The sequence below is a fragment of the Mesoplodon bidens genome (genome assembly GCF_964165515.1).
Source record: "Mesoplodon bidens genome assembly, chromosome: 18".
NCBI lineage: Eukaryota > Metazoa > Chordata > Mammalia > Artiodactyla > Ziphiidae > Mesoplodon > Mesoplodon bidens.
In genome coordinates, this window is record NC_138175.1 from 14,457,167 (window position 1) to 14,477,038 (window position 19,872).

The 19,872-nt window shown below is 43.0% G+C and overlaps 1 protein-coding gene across 1 annotated transcript in view; it reads right to left on the reverse strand.

Annotated features, from left to right (window-relative positions):
- The window catches only part of HYDIN (HYDIN axonemal central pair apparatus protein), a 448,650-nt gene that overhangs the window by 41,280 nt on the left and 387,498 nt on the right, over positions 1-19,872 (reverse strand). The window contains exons 60-68 of the mRNA XM_081216141.1: positions 19,746-19,863; positions 13,465-13,669; positions 12,507-12,742; positions 10,446-10,597; positions 10,144-10,333; positions 6,684-6,786; positions 6,179-6,457; positions 4,056-4,198; positions 1,803-2,021 (exon numbers count right to left, since the gene is read on the reverse strand). Of these exons, the coding sequence (XP_081072267.1) occupies positions 1,803-2,021; positions 4,056-4,198; positions 6,179-6,457; positions 6,684-6,786; positions 10,144-10,333; positions 10,446-10,597; positions 12,507-12,742; positions 13,465-13,669; positions 19,746-19,863 (1,645 nt within the window). The remainder of the gene's footprint in view (positions 1-1,802; positions 2,022-4,055; positions 4,199-6,178; positions 6,458-6,683; positions 6,787-10,143; positions 10,334-10,445; positions 10,598-12,506; positions 12,743-13,464; positions 13,670-19,745; positions 19,864-19,872) is intronic.

The window sequence follows — 19,872 nt, forward strand, 5'->3', positions numbered from 1 at the left end:
ATCATAAATGAAAAGGGAGATATCACCATCCATCCTACAGATATTTAAACAGACGATAAGAAAATACTGTGAATAATTTTATGAAGATGCATATGAAAACTTAGTTGAAGGGGAAATTCCTAGAAAAATAATTTAATAAAATGGACTCAAAAACAAATTAAAAAAACTAAAGAGTCTTATTACTATTAAAGAAAATGAATGGTAGTAAAAAAAAATCTTTAAAAAGACCTAAATAGATATATCTTGCTAATGGAAAGGATGAATTAATGTTATAAAATTATCAATCCTTCCTAAACTGATTTATAGATACAATCCAATTCCAATCAAGTTTCCATCAGGGTTTTCACAGTACTTGTTTAAATGGATTCAAAAATTATTTAGAAAAATAAAGGGCCAAGAATAAGCAAAATACTTCAGAATAAAACAGTATGGAGATAATCATGAAAAGATTCATTAAAGTCAAAATATGAGCGATAAATATGGCAAGCACATTTGCAGACAAGGACAGGAATAAAAGAGATTATCAAAAATAAAATGACTAATACTCTTATTTTTCCAAGATAATGCTCAAGTGCTTTCCAAAGTGGGCTGTACCAATTTATACTCCTACTAGCAAAGAGACACTTTGGAAATGCTTGGGCATTTTCTTGGAAAGCTGAGCGTTCACACATCCTGTGACTCAGCAATTCCACTTCCTGTGACTCAGTTTAGGAATATAAACTCTGGCAAATGAACACCGTGTGACATGAACTATAATGCTCACAGAAACACTGTCCACAGTAGCAAACCCCAACTAATTTTCAAAAGAAGAATGGGTAAATAATAATGCAATTCTATATAGCAGTGGCATGGGTGTGCTACAGCCGCCTGCAACAATACAGATGACCACACGCAATGACCTTTAAAAAAAATAAAGTTAAACACTACACCTAAACAATATGCCTTTTAGAATGCATACGTTAATTTAAAAAAGAAATAAAAACAAAAATCAAGGGAATGAGATCCCAAGGTAGTGACCATGTCTTAGAGAGAGGCCGAGGTGGGATGGCTGAGAACCACCCAGGTAACCCTGGTTATACTTCCTGTGTTGGGTGTGGGTTCGTCCCTGTTTATTATATTATTAAAAAGAAACCAACAAAGGGATAATTAAAGGAGGGGCACGCATGGACCAAAGATGAGATTCTGACGCAAACAAGAGATTATAATTAACTTAATTCTGGACACTGAGGGAAAAAGGAAGCAGCTAAAAAACTAGCCATGAGGTTTCTGAAGAAGAAAAAGGTGGGAGGATTTGCTCAACTGCAAACTAGATATCAAGACTTAAATGAGAGGGACTTCCCTGGTGGTCCAGTGGCTAAGACTCTGAGCTCCCAGTGCAGGGGGCCTGGGTTCAATCCCTGGTCAGGGAACTAGATCCCGCACACCACAAATGAAGATCCTGCATGCTGCAACTGAAGATCCCACAAGCCACAGCGAAGATCCCGCATGCGGCAACAAAGATCCTGCATGCTGCAACTAAGACCCGGTGCAGCCAAATAAATAAATAAATTAATTAATTAAAAGAAAAGACTTCAATGAAAGCTCTACCAATTAAGGTGTGTGGTTTGTGTGGTCCATGTAGTGTGGATGGCAAGTGGCTTGCTTGGAAGTTCAGTTCGCTGCTTTGGAAACCCAGGTCAGGTGGAACAGGGACCATTTCCTTTTTCCACGAAAGAAGGAAATGATGAAACACTGAGCTTGAGGGCAGGAGGCATCCAAGCACGGCAGGCTTGGCCAGACTGGGGCTTGGTGTCCCTACTCACTTTTCGTTTTGTAGTGAAAGTCCTGGGCGTGTTTCTGAGCACGTCCACCCACTTGACCGTGCGCATGCGATCGTCCCAGTCGGGGACCTGGTCTGCAGGGAGCTGAAACATGATCTTGGAGAGCTTGCACTTGATCCCCATCTTCTTCAGGTTGACGGGCACGTCTGACTTCACGGTCACCGCTATGTCCTTGGCACAGCCAGGGTGGAGGTGGCCCGCCTGGGGAAGAGCCTTGCGTTAGTATTTTGGGGAGTTCAATCCTGAGGACTTTTGATGCCTCATGGTGCCACTCTAGGGGCAGGGTCAAAAGTCTTGGCAAAAAAATAATGCATCATTCAAGCCCGTATATGTAGACCATCTTAAATATGTACAAGATGTTCTTAGAAATTTGATCATAAAAACAAGCAGCTAATATTTACCAAACTGTTACATGCTTCAGGCACTATGCTAAACCTTCACAAAATTCTACTAACCCCCACGACAGCCCTATGGGATGTACAGCTATCACCCCTATTTGATAGACAAGGAAACTTGTAATTTGCTCAAGGTCATACCATTAATGTTAGAAGGTCTGGATTCAGACCCAGGCAGGTACCACAGTACCTGGTACCACACTCTTAACCACCTGTACTTCTCAACCATATGACCTATACAAATTATGGACAGATGTACACAGTACCTTAGCAGCTCTCAGAGTGTGATCTACTGACCCTTGGGGGCCCCAATATCTTTTCAGGAGTTCACAAGGTCAAAACTATTTTCATCATAATACTAAGATGACATTTGACTTTTTCATTCTCATTTTCTTGTGAGTATATAATGGAGCTTCCTAGAGGTTACATGACATACGATACTGCATCAGATTGAATGCAGAAGCAAATACGAGAATCCAGCTCTCTTCTACTAGGCCAGATATTAAAGGGACTTGTAGAAATGTAGAACACTGCTACTCTTCTCGCACAATTTTGTTTTGGAAAATAAAGCCGTTTTCATAAAAATATGGTATTTATATTGACATGTAATGGGTTTGTTATTATATTTTAAATGAACAAATACATGTTTTTAAAGATTCTCAGTTTTAACTTCTAATGTGGTAAATATTGATAGACATAACCCACATAAACAAAAGCTCTTTGAGGGTCCTCAGTAATGTTTAAGAGTATTAAGGAGTCCTGAGACCAAAAAGGCTGAGATTTGCTGAAGTGTTCCAGATATATGGGAAATCCAATTTGGTCTGTAGAATAAAATCATTTGTGATTGAACATGCATAAATGCACATACACATACCCAAATACATACTATATATAGTCCTATATATATAGTCCTTTCATGTTTCTAATAGATAAGAAACCCCTCCTCCTCCTCTGGAAAGTGAAGGGAGAAGAAAGTTTAATACTTCCCAAGGCTACAAGTATGTGTGTGTGTGTATGTGTACACACGTGGGCGTATACCCAAGTGTGTGCCCGTGGGTGTGTAAATGGACCATAAGAAGCTTATCTCTACAGCCTCTGTGACTATCACTTCCGATCTCTCCAGGAAGCAAAACACTTCCTCCTGATAGCACCCTAATTTAAAGGTGAAAAAGTGGGTCCCCAACCCTCCTCGCTCTAACCCCCTAGAGTTCTGTGCTTGAACAAACTCAGTGGCTGAAACAGAGCAAGAGGCCATGGATACATCCAGTGTCCTGGGAACTCGGAAGTGAACGTCTATGAAAAACAAGTGCTGGCCAGAGGTGAGGCTCTGCTGCCACGTGGTCCTAGGCCTTGTTCGAGGTCAAGCTTTGGTTAGCAATTCATAAATGTGTGCTGTGAGACACCCAAAGAAGGGGTTAGAAAAACAAAGTCGACTAGGTTTTAATATGCTGAAGGGCATCTAGAATCTGTAGGAGAAAGATGCAACATTTTCTAAATCTCTGTTGTCCACAAAACCGCCACCCCCATTTTAGCTTTTGATGAAGCACATTTGCAGGACAAATGCTCCAAAGAACACACACCATGGGGGACACAGGTCTACACTTGGGGATGGGAAGACTGGGACCTGTCTTCATCCATGGAGGTCTCCATGGAATTCCTCAACATCAGTCTTGGTGACCTCATTCTCTGCTCTTAGGCCAGAGGGGACATTTCTGGTACCAGGTCGGAGTGAGGGATGCATCCATCCCATCCTATGTATCTGTGGGAATGGGCTGACAATCAAACTGGGGTTGGCTTAGGCCTAAGGGAGTGCAGAAAACAAGGACTGGTTGTCACTTACCTGTGGGGAGAAAGAAACTGTGGCTAAAAGGGGCCATTCGAACCGTATCACATTCACTTGGCTGTGATTAGTGATTGTGAAGCTCACATTATAGCTGTTTCCAACGTGGCAGTCCCCAAACTGGATGTGGTTCACCAGAGCAGCTAGGGGACAGAAGCAGGGGGCAGTGAGTCCCCTCTTGCCTCCTCTGCAGGCTCACTTCCCCATGGAGGCAGCTCCTGAAAGACATTGTGCCTCACCCTCATGCAACCCCACCTTCCTTGGATGGTTATACTGGAAACGCCTGGAGTCCTTCGCCAGCAAGCTTTCTCTCCTATAGGGGAGTCTACTTATCCACCCATCCACCCACCCACTCTGGCCCTCACCTCCATTTGTACAAAGGAAAACATAGCTCCCCACTGCCCGCCCGCCAACTCCATTTGTTTGGTGAAACAGTACTATTAAGGGCTGGAATTGCCACACAGAATACAGAAGTCCCCATTAAATTTGAATTACAAGTAAATGATGAGTAATTTTTAGTATAAGTATGTCCCATGCAAAATTTGGGGACACAAATATACTAAAAATTATAGTCTATTTAAAATTCAAATTTAATATCTAAAATTCAAATGTAATGGGGACTGCTGTGTTCTGATTTTCTAAATCTGGTAACCCTATTATAAGTATGAAATCTGATTTCTGAACTAGGGTTCACTGCTGGCTCCTGCTTGACCCCTGATAAGAAAGATGCCACCCTGTAGCTACAAACAGAGGTGAAACACCAGATACATGAGAAGCACTGATTTTTTTTTTTTTTTGCGGTGTGTGGGCCTCTCACTGTTGTGGCCTCTCCCGTTGCGGAGCACAGGCTCCAGACGCACAGGCTCAGCGGCCATGGCTCACGGGCCCAGCCGCTCCGCGGCATGTGGGATCTTCCCAGACCGGGGCACAAACCCATGTCCCCTGCATCGGCAGGTGGACTCTCAACCACTGCGCCACCAGGCAAGCCCAGGAGCACTGATTTTAACCCATGTTGTATGGACTGCCTAGGGCTACATTCCAGAACTATAATTAAACTCCTAGAGAAACTGTGAGACTGTGTTTATAACTCACTTCATAGCAGTCAGCCACACAATTAGGGTGTTCAGCAAATGCTTTTTTATAATAATGAAGAAGTAAATATTTTCCTACCCAAAGAATATAATCGGGCTTCCCTGGTGGCGCAGTGGTTGAGAGTCCGCCTGCCGATGCAGGGGACACGGGTTCGTGCCCCGGTCTGGGAAGATCCCACATGCCGCGGAGCGGCTGGGCCTATGAGCCATGGCCGCTGAGCCTGCGTGTCCGGAGCCTGTGCTCCTCAATGGGAGAGGCCACAACAGTGAGAGGTCCACACACCGCAAAAAAAAAAAAAAAAAAAAAGAAAAGAAAACAAAGAATATAATCAACCAAATGAAGCCGCAGTGCTTGATAAACTGCAGAGCAGCATGTCTTAAGCTCTAATGTTCACAAAGATCACCTGGGGATCTTGTTAAACTGCAAATTCTGATTCAGCAGGTCTGAGGTGCTAGGAAGGCGTCTGAAATTCCCATTTCTAACAACTCCCAGGTGATGCTGATGCTGTAGGTTCTCAGCGCATTGAGTAGTGAGGCTGCAGAGAATGGTCTTCCAGAGGTGGCACAAACCTACACCTTCTCTAATTAAACCAGCCCGCCATTTCTCTTAGAATGTCTAGGGTACATGATACAGATGAAACAGGATGCCAGTGCAAGCCAGCTAAAAGATACAGACAGGGAAAACTACAGAGAGACATGTATTCACTTTTTAGCTAATCTGGAATTTGAATTTCTCTTATTAGCTAAATTGGAATTTGAGCTCAAAGAATAAGCTCCCTAAGGGACAGGCTCTCTTATTAATTACTCTTTGGAACTCCAGGCACATGCACACTGATGCTCAACAACTGTTCTTTGAGGGAACACATGGATGAATGCAATGATTTAGTCAGGCATGAAGGATCATACAGTAACAAAGAGGAGATTCAGTCCTAAATTCCCAGGAAGCTAGCCAACCTGTTACTTAAATTTCATTCTTATTTAAAATGAACCACAAGCCAACAGGTGTCAACACCTCACTGCTGCTTCTCTCACCTGCCACAAAGTCTTCCATCGTGTTTTCCTCGATGATCTCAGAGATATCTGAGGCCTCCTGGCTGGAGGAAGCCACCAGCCCATGGATGTTGTCCAAGGTGATGTCATCCTCGTAGCCTTCTCCCACCATGTGGATGACCGTCTCCTCGTACTGGTTGTTGATTACTGACAAGTGGATGATGCCTGCCATTCTCCCAACCTTCTGGGAGTGGAAAACAACATCAAATTCAGCTGTGTCTCCAGGAGGAACAACCAGGGAGGCTGTGTGAGCCTTCTTTGCTGCAACGAGAAGAGAGAGACATGATCTAGAACCAGATTAAAGGAAGACGTATCCATAAAGACCTGGACTCAAGGGAATGCAGCCCTCATGTGGGAATGAGCCTCGCCTAGAGAGGCCATTGGTGACGAGACTGGGCATCTGACTCTGGCTGGGTACACGTTAGTCCTCTAACAAAAGAGCTACTGGGACCCATTGCTCTCTAGAAGATACACTTGCCCTACTTACCTTTTGCTTGTGGTTTGTTTTCCTCTATGATGTAGATGTAGGAGGTGGATGGCTTCCCCTTCAGGGAGAAGACTCCTAGTTGGTCCTGCAGGTCAACATGCAACTGGCATAAGGGAAATAAGATTGAGTGTTAAGCTTACAGGCTGCTCATGAGTTCTGAATTGAAGTGAGATACTGTGCTGTTGGGGGAGTACCCCCAAAAATCATTGAGCCTAGTGCTCACTTTTTCGAGTTTCTTACTAAGAGAGATATAATAAATATTATACCCGGAGAGGACAAACAAAAATTTAGCTCAGTCCTTGCTATTCAAATAAGGAACCAGAGGTCCAGAGAGTATAGGTGACTTTCTGGATTACCCAGTCAAAACGGGGTTGCCAAGGTCTCTGTTATTGACAGAGGCAGTTGTGAAATATACACTAGACTAGTAAAATGGAAATGAATATTCGTCATTCTATGAGGGCTTGCATGAATGTGAGTTCCTAAAAACCAGTATCTTCTAGGTACTAACACATGAGTTGCCTGATAGTGTCATGCTGAGCGTCCTACCAAGATAAGAGGAAAACCAAGGTGGACATCTGACTTACTTGGAGAAAAGGGATGCTTTACAGCCCACTGGAAGCCATGTAGCTGATTAAAAAAACCTAAAGCCATATATCATATTTTATGTATGAGGAACCAGCAGACATTTTTAGAAGATAAGTAATGCTGGCACCATCATGAATAAGATTGAACAATATAAAAAATGAGGCACGAAGAAGAAATAGTGACATCACATAGAAGCTTCTGAGATAAAAATATATATATTTAGAAATAAACTTAATAAGAAACTATACAGAGGAATCATATGGAAACATATTGACATAAAAGAAGATGTAATAAATGGGTTGGAATCCTAAATGTTGTTCCTGGTGGAGAGCCTAAATACTCTAAAAGTAGAAATTCCCCCCTAAATAATTCATAGGAATCCCAATAGGATTTTGTGAGGAACATTATAAAATGATATCTAAAGTTCATCTGAGAGACTGTTAAAAAATCGTTAAGAAAGATTAGAAAAACAGGGAATGGGTGCTAATACATTTTATAAAGCTACAATAATGGAAACCATGCAGGGTAATGGTAAACTAGGTAATGTGGACTCAAGACAATAAAGAAATGCAAAACAAAAACCAAACAAACAGCCCCCCCCCCCCACCAACGATTTCAGAAGCATCACAGAGCTAAGAAGATAATGAAGAATAACCAGGCCAACGTCTGGGATGTCTAGAGAGGCCAGCCTAGCCTTCTGGGCTGTTTTTGACCTGGGGCATTTGCCAGTCGGGAAGAGGCAGATGGGAGGCTGAACTGTGCTTTCCTGACGGTCTCTTGGTGTTAAGAGGGCAAAAGTCCTGTGAAGGGTGGGAGTGTTTTCTTTGCTCTAGACTAGGACCCCAAAGGTCTGCACAGTAAGACAAAAGTTAGGCTGGATATAAAGCAGCTCTCCCAAGGATAGCAATCCTGCTCAGAGTTATCTGTCTAACACAGAAAATCTCAAGCCCTAAAACCAGTTTAAGGTGATCCTGCATTTCTAGTGCCCCCAAGTGCTAGGCAGAAGCAAATGAAAATTGTCTCTGAAGAAAAATACATCCTTAGCCTAATTATTTCTAAATTAACTTTTCAAATATAATACAACACATGATCAAAAATAACCAGGCACATGAGGAGACAAGACAACATGGGCAAAAATGAACAGAAGCAGCAGATATCAGAATTAGACCCACTGGGGCTTCAGATTTTGGAATTATCAGGTATAGACTGCAAAATGGCTGTGATTACTGTGTTCAAGAAATAAAAGTCTGACAATTTGGGGATGAAACTAGAAATCATAAAAACTGGTTATGCAGATTTGAAAAACAATCTAATAAAAATTCTAGAACTGAAAAATATAATAACTCAAGAACTGAATGGAAGGTTTAATAGAAAACTAGATATAGCCAAAGGGAGAGTTAATGAACTGAAGGCAGGACAAAAGAAATCATGCAAAATGAAGCCCAGAGAAAAATGGATGGAAAATATAGTGAGGTTGTGAGACATAGAGGAGAGGATATAATGAGAAGACCTTCCATACATTGACGTGGCTTCCCAGAAGGAGAGACGAGACAGAATGGAATAGGAACAATATTTGAAAACACATACAGGAATTTCCCAAAACTGACTCAAAACATCAACTGCAGAGTCCAGAAGCCTGGTGAATTCCAAGAAAAATCAATTAAAAGAAATCCATACCTAGACACATCATAGTAAAACTGCAGAAAACAAATACAAAGGTACAAAGCCAGGGGAAAAAGACTGCCTTAGAGGAACATTTTTGACTTATAAGCTGACACCTCAGCCATAACAATGGAAACCAAAATACACTGGAATAATATCTCCCATTTGCTGAAAGAAAACAACTGCCAACCCAGAGTTCTACAGCCAGCAACATTTACGTTAAAAATAAAGGATAAATTGAGATTTTCAAATAAAAACTGAGAGAATTCACCACTAGCAGACTTGCATTAAGGAAATATTGAAGAGTATTCTTCAGTAGGTAGAAAAAGGATCTCAGATGGTAGGTTGGAGATGCAGGAATGGAGAGCAATAAAAATGGTAACTTCTGGGTGAATCTAAATGAGTCCTAACCACATCAACAACAACAACTGTAATAATGTCTTGTAGAATCCAAAGCCCTCCACAAACTGTCCCCTCACTGTACCCTTCTATTTTTATCTCTCACTGTTCTTCAACCTATACCCTATGCTCTCACAAAGCTGGTGCTTGCTAGTTCCTATTTGTACCTTATAATTTTTTTTTTTTTTTGCTTCTGTGCCTTTGTCTTTGCAGTTTTCTTTCTTTGCCTAGGCTTCACTCACTGCAATGCCCACTTACTGAAACCCAGCTATATCCTTCGACGCCCAGCTCAAATGTCATTTTATAGTGAAATTTTCCTGGATTCCCCTAGATGGGAGTAGATTACTTTCAAAAGTCCTACAGTTCTTTGTATAACATTTACACAATCTATCACTCTTTTTTTTTGTAAAATAAAAACATAATTGCTGAACCAAAAGTCCCTTCTGACGTTATATCTCTCACCCCTGATGAAGTTTCTTTCTTTTTTCATTATTACAAATGCAATGTTCATTACAGAAAAAAAGTGAAAAAATAAGGAAGACACTCAGAACACCCATAATCCTACCTACTCAGCTTGGTATATTATCATTGCTCACTGCCTTGCACAGTAATTATCAGTGTACTATGTATCAGTGTACTATGTAATCAGACCACGCCTAATTCCCCTCTGCATGTCCCATGCCTTACCCAGGTTAACGTATGAGGAACATCAAAGAAGTCCTCACAAGTTAGGGATGGCAGAAACCCCAATGTCAGAGGTCTTGCTTCTGAATGATTCTCCCTTTTCACCCCATGCTTCACCCTCCAGCAGTACCTTGGCAGGGATGGTGCCACTGTTCTTGAGGACAAGAGGCAGTGTCTCTGAATGACCAAGCAGAAGCCTCTTAAAGAGGAGCAAGGGGTTTCCATATTGGTTATGGAGAATCGGCCGCACAACGGTCACTCGAGGGAGGTTCCCCTCTCCAAGAATATCAAACATGAGGCTTCGATTCTTGGCCAGGTTGCTGCAGGGAACAGAAAGATCAAGGCCTGTCAGTCTAGCATGGCAGGAATGACATTTCACAGAGAGTGTGGCCTACTGCCCTGCTGGAGGAGGGGGAGCTGGGGAGCCGGTACCTGGGCAAGCCGTCCAAGGTGGCCTCAAAGATACACTGGTAGGTCTGCATGGCCTGTGGGGTGAAGGACACCGTGGCAAAGGCATGCGAGCGGCTGGCAACACACATCTTGTTGGGTTCCACTTCAAAGATGTCAGTGATGCGGGCAAAGATCTGGATGGGGGCGGGAGGAAGCAGGGATCGGTGTGTGTGCCACTTTGCATTTGCACAAGGCTTGCTGCTCACCTCTACAAGCCCTGCTGTGACATCTCCCTCCTCTAAGCTCTGCAGTAGGCATGTCCCACTGCTTGCACAGTCATGATCCTGGAAGGAGCGGCCTGGGTACTCAGGGACCCACCCCTGAGCAATAATTGGCCAGACCTGTGATCTTGGACTCAAACAGATGAACTAAACCATATCTCAGATAGTCAGATCCCCTGGCCACCCCACCACCCCACCCACACAAATAAATTAAGATGCCAGAGACCCCTGGTGGTTGCTGACGTGGGGCTGAGCTGGAAGCCAGACTAGAGAAAGGAGCAATGGAGACACCATGTGTGAGAAACACATGGCTCTTGGCAGTTGGGGAGCCACGGCTGGTCTTCTGAAAGCTGAATTTCGGGTGACAGTTCCAGTCCCACAGACCTCTGGCTACATGCTGTGTTCTGCCCTGTGTGTGAGGTCTCGGATTCACTGAAGCAAACCTTGCTATGTTGGGGCCATCCTGAGTGGGTTTCTGCTCCTTCTAACTCTAAGAGCTTTGGCTAGAACCACCTTCTGCAGCATTTTCTCTGCTCCTGTCTTAGGGCAGTGTCTGGGGAAGACTGTAGGGACTGTAGGGACCCCTGGAACGGCCTCAAAAGGATTTTTTATTCTCATGGGAGGCAGGTGGGATTCAAGACTGACTATTCCTTCTTGTTCTTAAGCTGAGAGCATAAGGTTTCTTTTCTCTTTCCAAGGAATAATCTGCAAATTAAGGAGGAAGATGACAACATAATGCCTGCAAATCCCTGTTAAAAACCGATCTTTGTTTAGAAATCAGGCTTGCTCACTTTTTACGTTTTTAGAACAGAATAGGGAGAAAGCTGCCCTTTCCTGTCCCAAAAAGGTCAGAAAGTGATAATAGTCTCTCAACCCGTGTCCCCCTGTGGTGACAGTCCCCCGGAAATGCACACTACTTTTGGCTCTAGACTAGACCAGCCCTCTCGGCCATCTCCCTACCACCATCAGCCATGAGAACAATACCAACTCTGGGGCACAAGGGCCACCTGGGCCGAGATTCTATCTTCGGGCAGAGAACTGATGTGGCTGAGCTGACACTAGGCAGTGTTTGCAGTACATTGACTAGAAGTTACGGGTGAGTGAAACCCACTGACTCAGCCCTCTCTTTTGGTACCCTGAATTTTCTGTTCCACTGCGAGGGAAAAGGGTCTTAGTATGGTCGGACTCAGACAGGGAAGGCCGTTTTGGTCTGGCAGACCCCGAGATGGACACTTATTATTTACCTTGCACGTAGATGAAGCTTGGCTTTAAACCAAGCCTTATATCCCTAGGCTCTGGGACCTAGGGGAAGAATTTAGCATTTCTGAGCCTCAATTTCCCCAACTATAAAATGGGGATAATAATACAAAATCTGATACTACAAACTTCTGAGGATGAAATGAGATAATAAATAAAAATCACTTAGCACAGTGCTCAGCATACAGCAGGAGGTCAATAAATGCTCACCATTTCACCTTACACTTATAGTCTGACACCCCCCAACTCTCCCTCGCCAGACCAACATGCCACCTGAGCAGGCTTCATGACCCGATCTTTGGCTCTCCCCACAGTGCTTTGTCCCGTAGACACATTAGTGTTTGATGGAGGAGTGCACTGTTCCGTCGTGTGAACCAGTTTATCACAGAGGTACCCAGAGGAGACGCCCACTGGGATAAACATATGTCCCCTCATATGACTTCCAGGGGGCCTGAGAGCCAGATAATCCCCATTCACAATACAGGCTCCAGAGCAGGGGTTTCCAGGAGCTCTTGCCCTGGCTTTATGCCAACCATGGTGGGCCAGGGCCACTGGGGCTACTCACCTTGTTGGAGATGGGCTTAACCACAATGTTCACGTCACAGGCGATCTTTCCCACGTTGGAGATCTTGAAGCGAGCCTTGGCCTGATGGCCCACCAGGACATTGCAGAAGATGAACTTGTTCTCATCCTCCACAAACAGCCCCCCGCTCTCTATGGTCTGCAGGATGCTGTACAGGTTGGCGCTGGTACAGAGTTGGTGCTCCTCAAATATCAAGGTGGTGTTGTCGGTGACGAAAGCTGGGGAGTGGAGGGAAGACTGTGAGATGAAGGCTGAGAGCTCGATTCCTGCTCTCTGTAGTTCCTAATTTGGAGGTTTAGACTCCAGCAAAGGACAATCATAGAGGGGAATTCACACAAGAAGGTGTGAGGGATGGGACAAATTCTGTCTTCTCTTCCTCTTTTGGACTGCTTTTGCTGGTCTCCAGACTCCAACCACCTTTTCCTTCCAATGGTAAGCAGGATAAGGTCCGGGGTGAGCTGAGGAAGGGAGGAGGCATTTGGCCCACTTTGGTGAGAGGCCGCAGGGGACCTACAGCCAGCGCAAGAGGAGCTGACTCCGTGCTTCACCTGAGATCTTTCTGGGTTAAAGTTGCAATACACTCAGTCATTGACCACTGTTCTCTGTGCATATGTTACAGGGAGTGGCCTGGCCATGAGCAGGATTCAGTGTTTCTGGGTTCTGTGCCATATCCCATTGCACCATGATTCCCAGGTAACACTATCCATCTGAGAATCCCAGACCAAACTCAGGAAGACCAGGAGTTTAAAGCTGCACATCCCCTTCTAGGTGTGCACGCCCTTAAGTCTATAAGGAAAAATACGGCTGAAGACCCCAGAGGAAGATCTAAGGTCCCAAAGGAAGAAGCCCGGCCACGTCTATTAGGCATCTGCAAGGGAGGGGGCGCTACAGAGGAAGGAAGGTCTTGTAAGGGGTGCTGTCCCATCTGAGTGCCCAGTACCTGGCTGACAGGCTTCGGCCAACAGGCCGTACGGAATGCCAGCGGGCTGGTCTCTTGGGTCTCGGTCAGAGATATCGATCGCTATACATTCCTCACATCTTCCCACAGGGTCAGCCACACAGTCAACGGTCACGACCTGCATTCCTCCGGAAGGGATGGAGCCACACCCAGGGTACACGGTGAACATGCCGTGGGTGAAGCGAGCCTGCAGGAAGGGTGGGAGGGGCAGGAGGGGTAGAGGCAGCGTGGGTGGCAGAGTCTGAGCCCTTCCACCAGAGTCATGAGATGGTGTCAAGAGGGACTGGATGGGGGGGGGCTCTCCCCACAGGCTCTCTCTGGGCCCAGCTCTTCTCCTGGAGGCAGGGAGAGTCTGGGGGGGTCTTCAGGGACGGGCTCTCTCGGCACTTCTTTCTATGAACATTCCTCTGAACAGTCATGGTTAAGTGGGGGTCTAAGGGAACAGACACATTCTACGTAGTACAACACTTACCCAGATGGGAAACTGGGGTTAGGATTATGGACTTTTGAGTCAGATGCTCCTGGGTTTGAATCGCAGCCCTGCTGCGTATTAACTGTTTGACCTTGGACAAGTGACTTCTCTGAGTCTTATTTTATCAGTAAAATGAAGCTAAAGACTTTACCCTGAGATCACCGGAGGCTTCAATAAAAGAATGTGTATGAAGCAATTAGCAAAGCATCTGGCACAGAATCTGTGCTCAAAACATGGGGTGTTATCATGCACTTCTCTGGTTCTTAGGAGCTTCCTTCCTTTCTTATTTTTTTGCCCTCAGGCTTATTGAGATATAATTGACATATAACATTGTATAAGTTTAAGGTGTATGACATGATGATTTGATACCTGTATATATTACAAAATGATTACTTCAATGACTTTTAACAGCTACCAGGAACAGCAGGATTTCATTCCTCCATCTTTCTGGAGCCCCTCCCTCCATACACACCTTAATTGTAGTGTTCACCATGTTGCTTGTCAATTGCTTATCTACCCTCTGCCTTTTATAAGTGTTTAAAATATTTCCTCTACATCCTTCTAGAACCATATCAGACAATGTTATAACTTTTTCTTTGATAAACGTAATTTAGAAAATTCAAGAGGAGAAGGAAAGTCTATTGAATTTACCCACATAATTGCTTGCCATGTTTTTTCTTCCTTCTTGATGCTCTATGATTCCTTCTTTTATTGTTTACTTTTTGTTTAGAGAACTTCCTTTAGCCATTCTTTTAGGAGAGATCTGCTGGTGACGAATGATTTTAGTTTTCCTTCATCTGAGAATATTTTGATTTTCCATTCATTTCTGAGGGATACCTTTGCTGGATATAAGATTCTGGGTTCACAGTGATTTGCTTTCCGCACTTGCAAAATGTTGTGCCATTTCCTTTTGGCCCCTATGGCTTTTGGTAAGAAATCTGCTGTCATTAAATAGTTTCCCCCCCTATATGTAAGTATGTAAGGAGCCAGTCCTCCCCCATTGCTTTCAAGATTTTTTGTCTTTAGTTTTTAGAAATTTGACTATGATGTGTGTTGCTGTGGATTTCTTTGGGTTTGTGCTGTTTGAGATTTTCCCAGATTCTTGTATTTGTAGGTTTAGATATTTTGCCAAATGTGGGAAGCTTTTAGCCATTTTTTTCCTTGAGTACCTTTTCAACCCTACCTATTTCTTTTTCTTTTCTTTTCTCTCCTTTGTATTTATTTATTTGTTTTTTTGGTGTCGTGATCTTTATTTATTTGTGGATTTACGTTATTAGTTATGTTTTAGGACAAACATGAATTTCCATTCTTTGAAAACAAAACAGCTTTGTAGAGGTTTATTCTGAATTATTTTACACAAAATAAAAATAAGGAAATATTTTTGTACATTCACATGATAGGACAGTTCATAGGAATCAAAATTATATTTATGAAAGGTTTTAGTGACTTACGAAAATGCTTATGAGAAAGGTAGGTGAAAACATACTATAAAATTATTAATATATTACCTCAATTATGCACATATGCCAAATATTATCAGTAACTAACTCAGGGTGATGGGATTAGGCTTTGTTTATGCTTCTTTCTATCAATATTTTACTTTTCAACTAGAGTAAGAAAAGACTATTTTCCTTTTATAACAACACTAAAAAAACACTAAATGAATGAAATAGATAATCAACAAGGACACACTGCATAGCACAGGGAACTCCACTCAATACTCTCCAATAACCTACATGGGAAAATAATCCGAAAAAGAACAGATACACGTGTATGTACAACCAAATCACCTTGCGCACACCAAAACTAACACAACACTGCAAATCAACCATACTCCAATATTAAACAAAACAAAACGAAACACTAAATGAGAGATTCACGAGGAAAAGCCTCCATCTATGGTTGCTTTCCATTTATCCAAAGAGATGAGATGGAGGAGGCAATGTACCAGGTTTATTCAGGCTGATCAGTCCCACCAAAGGGAAGAGAGGCAGCGTGCTCAACTCTCCCCAAATATGCATTCCTAGTTTGGCTCCTAACCCTTCTCCAAAGAATCTCACTCCTTCTTTCTCTCCTTTCAATATCCCCTACCCTGACCCCACCATCACCACAAATTCCATCAGACTTTTCTCCAGGGTAGAATTAGCTAGTCCAACATTGCTCGATGACCAGTTATGATTTTTCTTCATTTGCATATGCTTTTAAAATAGCGTATTGAGGGCCTCCCTGGTGGCGCAGTGGTTGAGAGTCCGCCTGCCGATGCAGGGGATACGGGTTTGTGCCCCGGTCTGGGAGGATCCCACATGCCGCAGAGCTGCTGGGCCCGTGAGCCATGGCCGCTGGGCCTGCGCGTCCGGAGCCTGTGCTCTGCAGCGGGGGAGGCCACAGCAGTGAGAGGCCCGCGTACCGCAAAAAAAAAAAAAAAAAAAAAAAAAAAAATAGCGTATTATACATCCTCCGTATTATATATACGTATATCCTACAAGGACATTATAATACCCTTAAACTAAGTGGAGACTTTGTAACAGAGTTTGGGCTGAATCCCCTGCTCCACTTGCTTGCATGCCAGCTGTGTTCTTTCCTTACTTCTCTGGTGAAGTAGTAGCCAGAATGTAAACAGCCATCCACGAGCACCTCCTCCTTACCCTACCTGTGTCTATACGGGGACTTTCTGACCTTATTCTCTCAAATGCACTAATGTAGTATATTTCTAATAACATAGCATACAAACTTTTACATTATTATAGCTCTACAAACACTGTAACCCAATAAAGGTTATTTCTTGAACTATTAAGCAACTAAGCAGTGTAATTACTAATACATTTCCCTCTTTAATACAGTACACTTTCTTTCTGGAGGTAAGAGTGGAGAAGTAGAGCAGAGAGGAAGGAAGGAAGAAAAGAAGAAAGAGGAAGAGGAGGAACCATGGAGAGCCTCCCGAAGTTGTAACTACTTCGGGAAAGTAGCATAAAATAAAGCCTCTCCAAAGTGACATAAAAAATAGAATGCTTCTATTCTCTTTGTGTCACTCATCACCCAGTAGTCCTGGGAGGCCCTGAACTACAGGGTACGAACCCCTGCTTGACGCAAAATAAGAAAGAGTATTGCTACACCTTCTGATAAATTTTAATTAGTGCTGTTCATCATATATTTTTAGCTCTTTTTTTGAACACATGCTTATTACATTAAACCATGTGACTTCTTTAGTCAATGAATTGTGAGCGGAAGTAAAGGGGTCACTTTCAAGAGGTGATTTTAAGAGACAATGTATAATTTATCACACTTTCCGTCTGCCATGGCAACCCAAAAGCCTGGGTCTGAGTGTACAGGCAACCCAGCGCAGTGTCCTCCTTCCTCCCCCATAGACATTAGTGAGAAATATTGAATAGAATTTTGTTGTTTAAAGCTATGATAACTTTTAGGGTTGCCTGTTACCATGACAATAACAGACCCTGACTGATACTTATACCGGTTTAAGTTAATAGCAAATGCTGGCTTGCTCCGCAGCCCTACCTATTTCTTACCTCTTTCTGGAACTCTGATGACAGGGTTGTTAGATTTTTTGTTACAGTTCCACAGGTCCCTGAGGGTCTGTTCATTTTTTTCCCATTAGACTAAACAGACTTTCAGTAGACTCAAAACAGTCTATTTTCTCTTTTTCTTTAGATTGGGCATCCTAAGACACCTAAGATTGGACACCTCTTGTAAAGATGTCAACATCCTAATCCCTGGAACCTGTGAATATATTACCTTACATGGCAAAGGGACTTTGTTGATATGATTGAATTAAGAACCTTGAGATACGGATAGTATCCTGTACTATCCTCAGCCCAATGTAATCACAGGAGTCCTTAGAAATGGAAGAAGCAGACATAAGAGAGTTAGAGGGAGATGTGACTATGGAAGAGGCTGGAGTAATGTGATATGAGAAGGACCTGATCCACCATTGTTGGTTTTGAAGATGGAGGAAGGGAATCATGAACCAAGGAATGCAGGTATCCTCTAGAACATGGAAAAGGGAAGAAAGTGGATTCTCTCCTAAAGCCTCTAGAAAAGAATGCAGGTATCTTGCCAATACCTTGACTTTAACCCAGTGAGACCTGTGTCAGACTTCTGACCTACAGAACAATTTAAACAAGAGAAACAATTTGTATTGCTTTAAGCTACTAAGTTTGAGGTAATGTGTTATGGGAGCAATAGGAAACAGACACAGGAATTTCTATTTTTCTGGCTTCAAGTTCACTGAGTCTTTCTTTTGTCTCCTCCACTCTGTTGTTGAATCCATCCACTGAGTTTTAAATTTTGGTGATTCATGTTTTTCAATTCCAAAATTTCCATTTGGTTCTTCTTTATATTTTCTCTTTCTTTGCTGAGACTTAACTATATTTTTATTTCTTCCAAGCATATTTGTAATGGCTTTTTGAAGCATTATGTTGGTTGCTTTAACATCTTTGTCAGATAATTCTAACATCTTGGTCATCTCTGTGTCGGCATCTGTTGCTTACCTATTTTCACTTAGTTTGAGATCTTCCAGGTTCTTGGTATGCTGAGTGATTTTCAGTTGAAACCTGGACATTTTGCGTATTATATTGATGAGACTCTGGATCTTTTTTAACTTCTGTTTGAGCTGGCTTTCTCTGACACCACTCTGGCAGGGGAGGGGGGAACACTGCCTTGTTAGCCAGGTGGGGATAGTAGTCCAGATTCTCCACTTGGACTTCTTAGGGTGGGAGTTCCAGTTCCCCACTAGTCTTTGACTAATATTTCCCTTGTGGGGAGGGCTAAGAGTGTCTCATTACTGTTCTGCTGATTCCATGGGGTAGGAGGTCCCCTCGGGGGATGAGAAGGTTGTCTCATTACCACTGGGTTGGAGTGGAAGTCAAGGCTCCCCATGTGGTGTTGCCATTGACAGTGGTGGAGGTGATGGTGGGTAATGAATGTCTGGCTCCCTACTGAGTGTTCTTGGACATCACTTTGGCAGGGGGTCAGGGCACTTCATTATAGCCTGGATTGAGTGAGAAGTCTAGGCTCCCCACTGGCCTTTGCTTGAAATATGTGGGGTAGGACCACAGATTTCTCTGTCATGTTTGACTGTAATATTACGGTTCTTATCTGAAAGTTTTCTGTCTTGCTAGGCTACCTTTTCCCGGTCCTTTGGCTAGTGGGAGAAGGCTTTTGTTGGGGCCTTTTTTGGTCTGTGCTTGTTGATGTTTCTGGATTGCTGGTTCCCTCAGCACTTGATCTAGGGTATATGAAGCAAAAAGAAATCTCAGGGAACTCATCACTGTGATGTCTATTGGGTCCCAAGGACCCTAGCTGGTGTGATTTTTTTCTCTCCATTTTTCAGTCTTCTATGTTTGTTTTATACATAATGTCCATGGTTTTTAGTTGTACTTAGTTGGAAGACTAGGGAGAAAGATGTCTACTTCACCTTACCAGATGTAAAAGTCTTCAAATCTCCTTTTATTTAAGCCAATCTGAATGGGCTTCTATTTCATATCAACAAATGATTCTTGATTGAAATACTTATGAAAAGTAGAAACTAATTTTAAAGCAATGAGGAGCCAATGAAGGTTTTAAAGCAAAAGAGGATATCCAAATTAAAAGCCGTAACTCCTTATTTCAAGATGAAAGTGATATTTCATTATAACTATTTAATATTCCTGCCACAGTAGGAATATTCAAAATTCAAATCCTGCTATCCTAGGGAGGTATTTGTTGCTAGAACTAGTTGGCAGGTTTCTGTTGCTAGAACACAGGGGTTTCTGTGAAAAAGGAAAAGGGTGCTCACCTGGTTTGTGACATTTGCATCTTTCTGAACAGAGTCAGAGAACTTGGTTGCCTTAGAAGGTCCAGTCCTGTAGAAGCTCTCGCTTTCCTGGGATCTTGCACGTCTAACATGGCTGACACTGATTAAA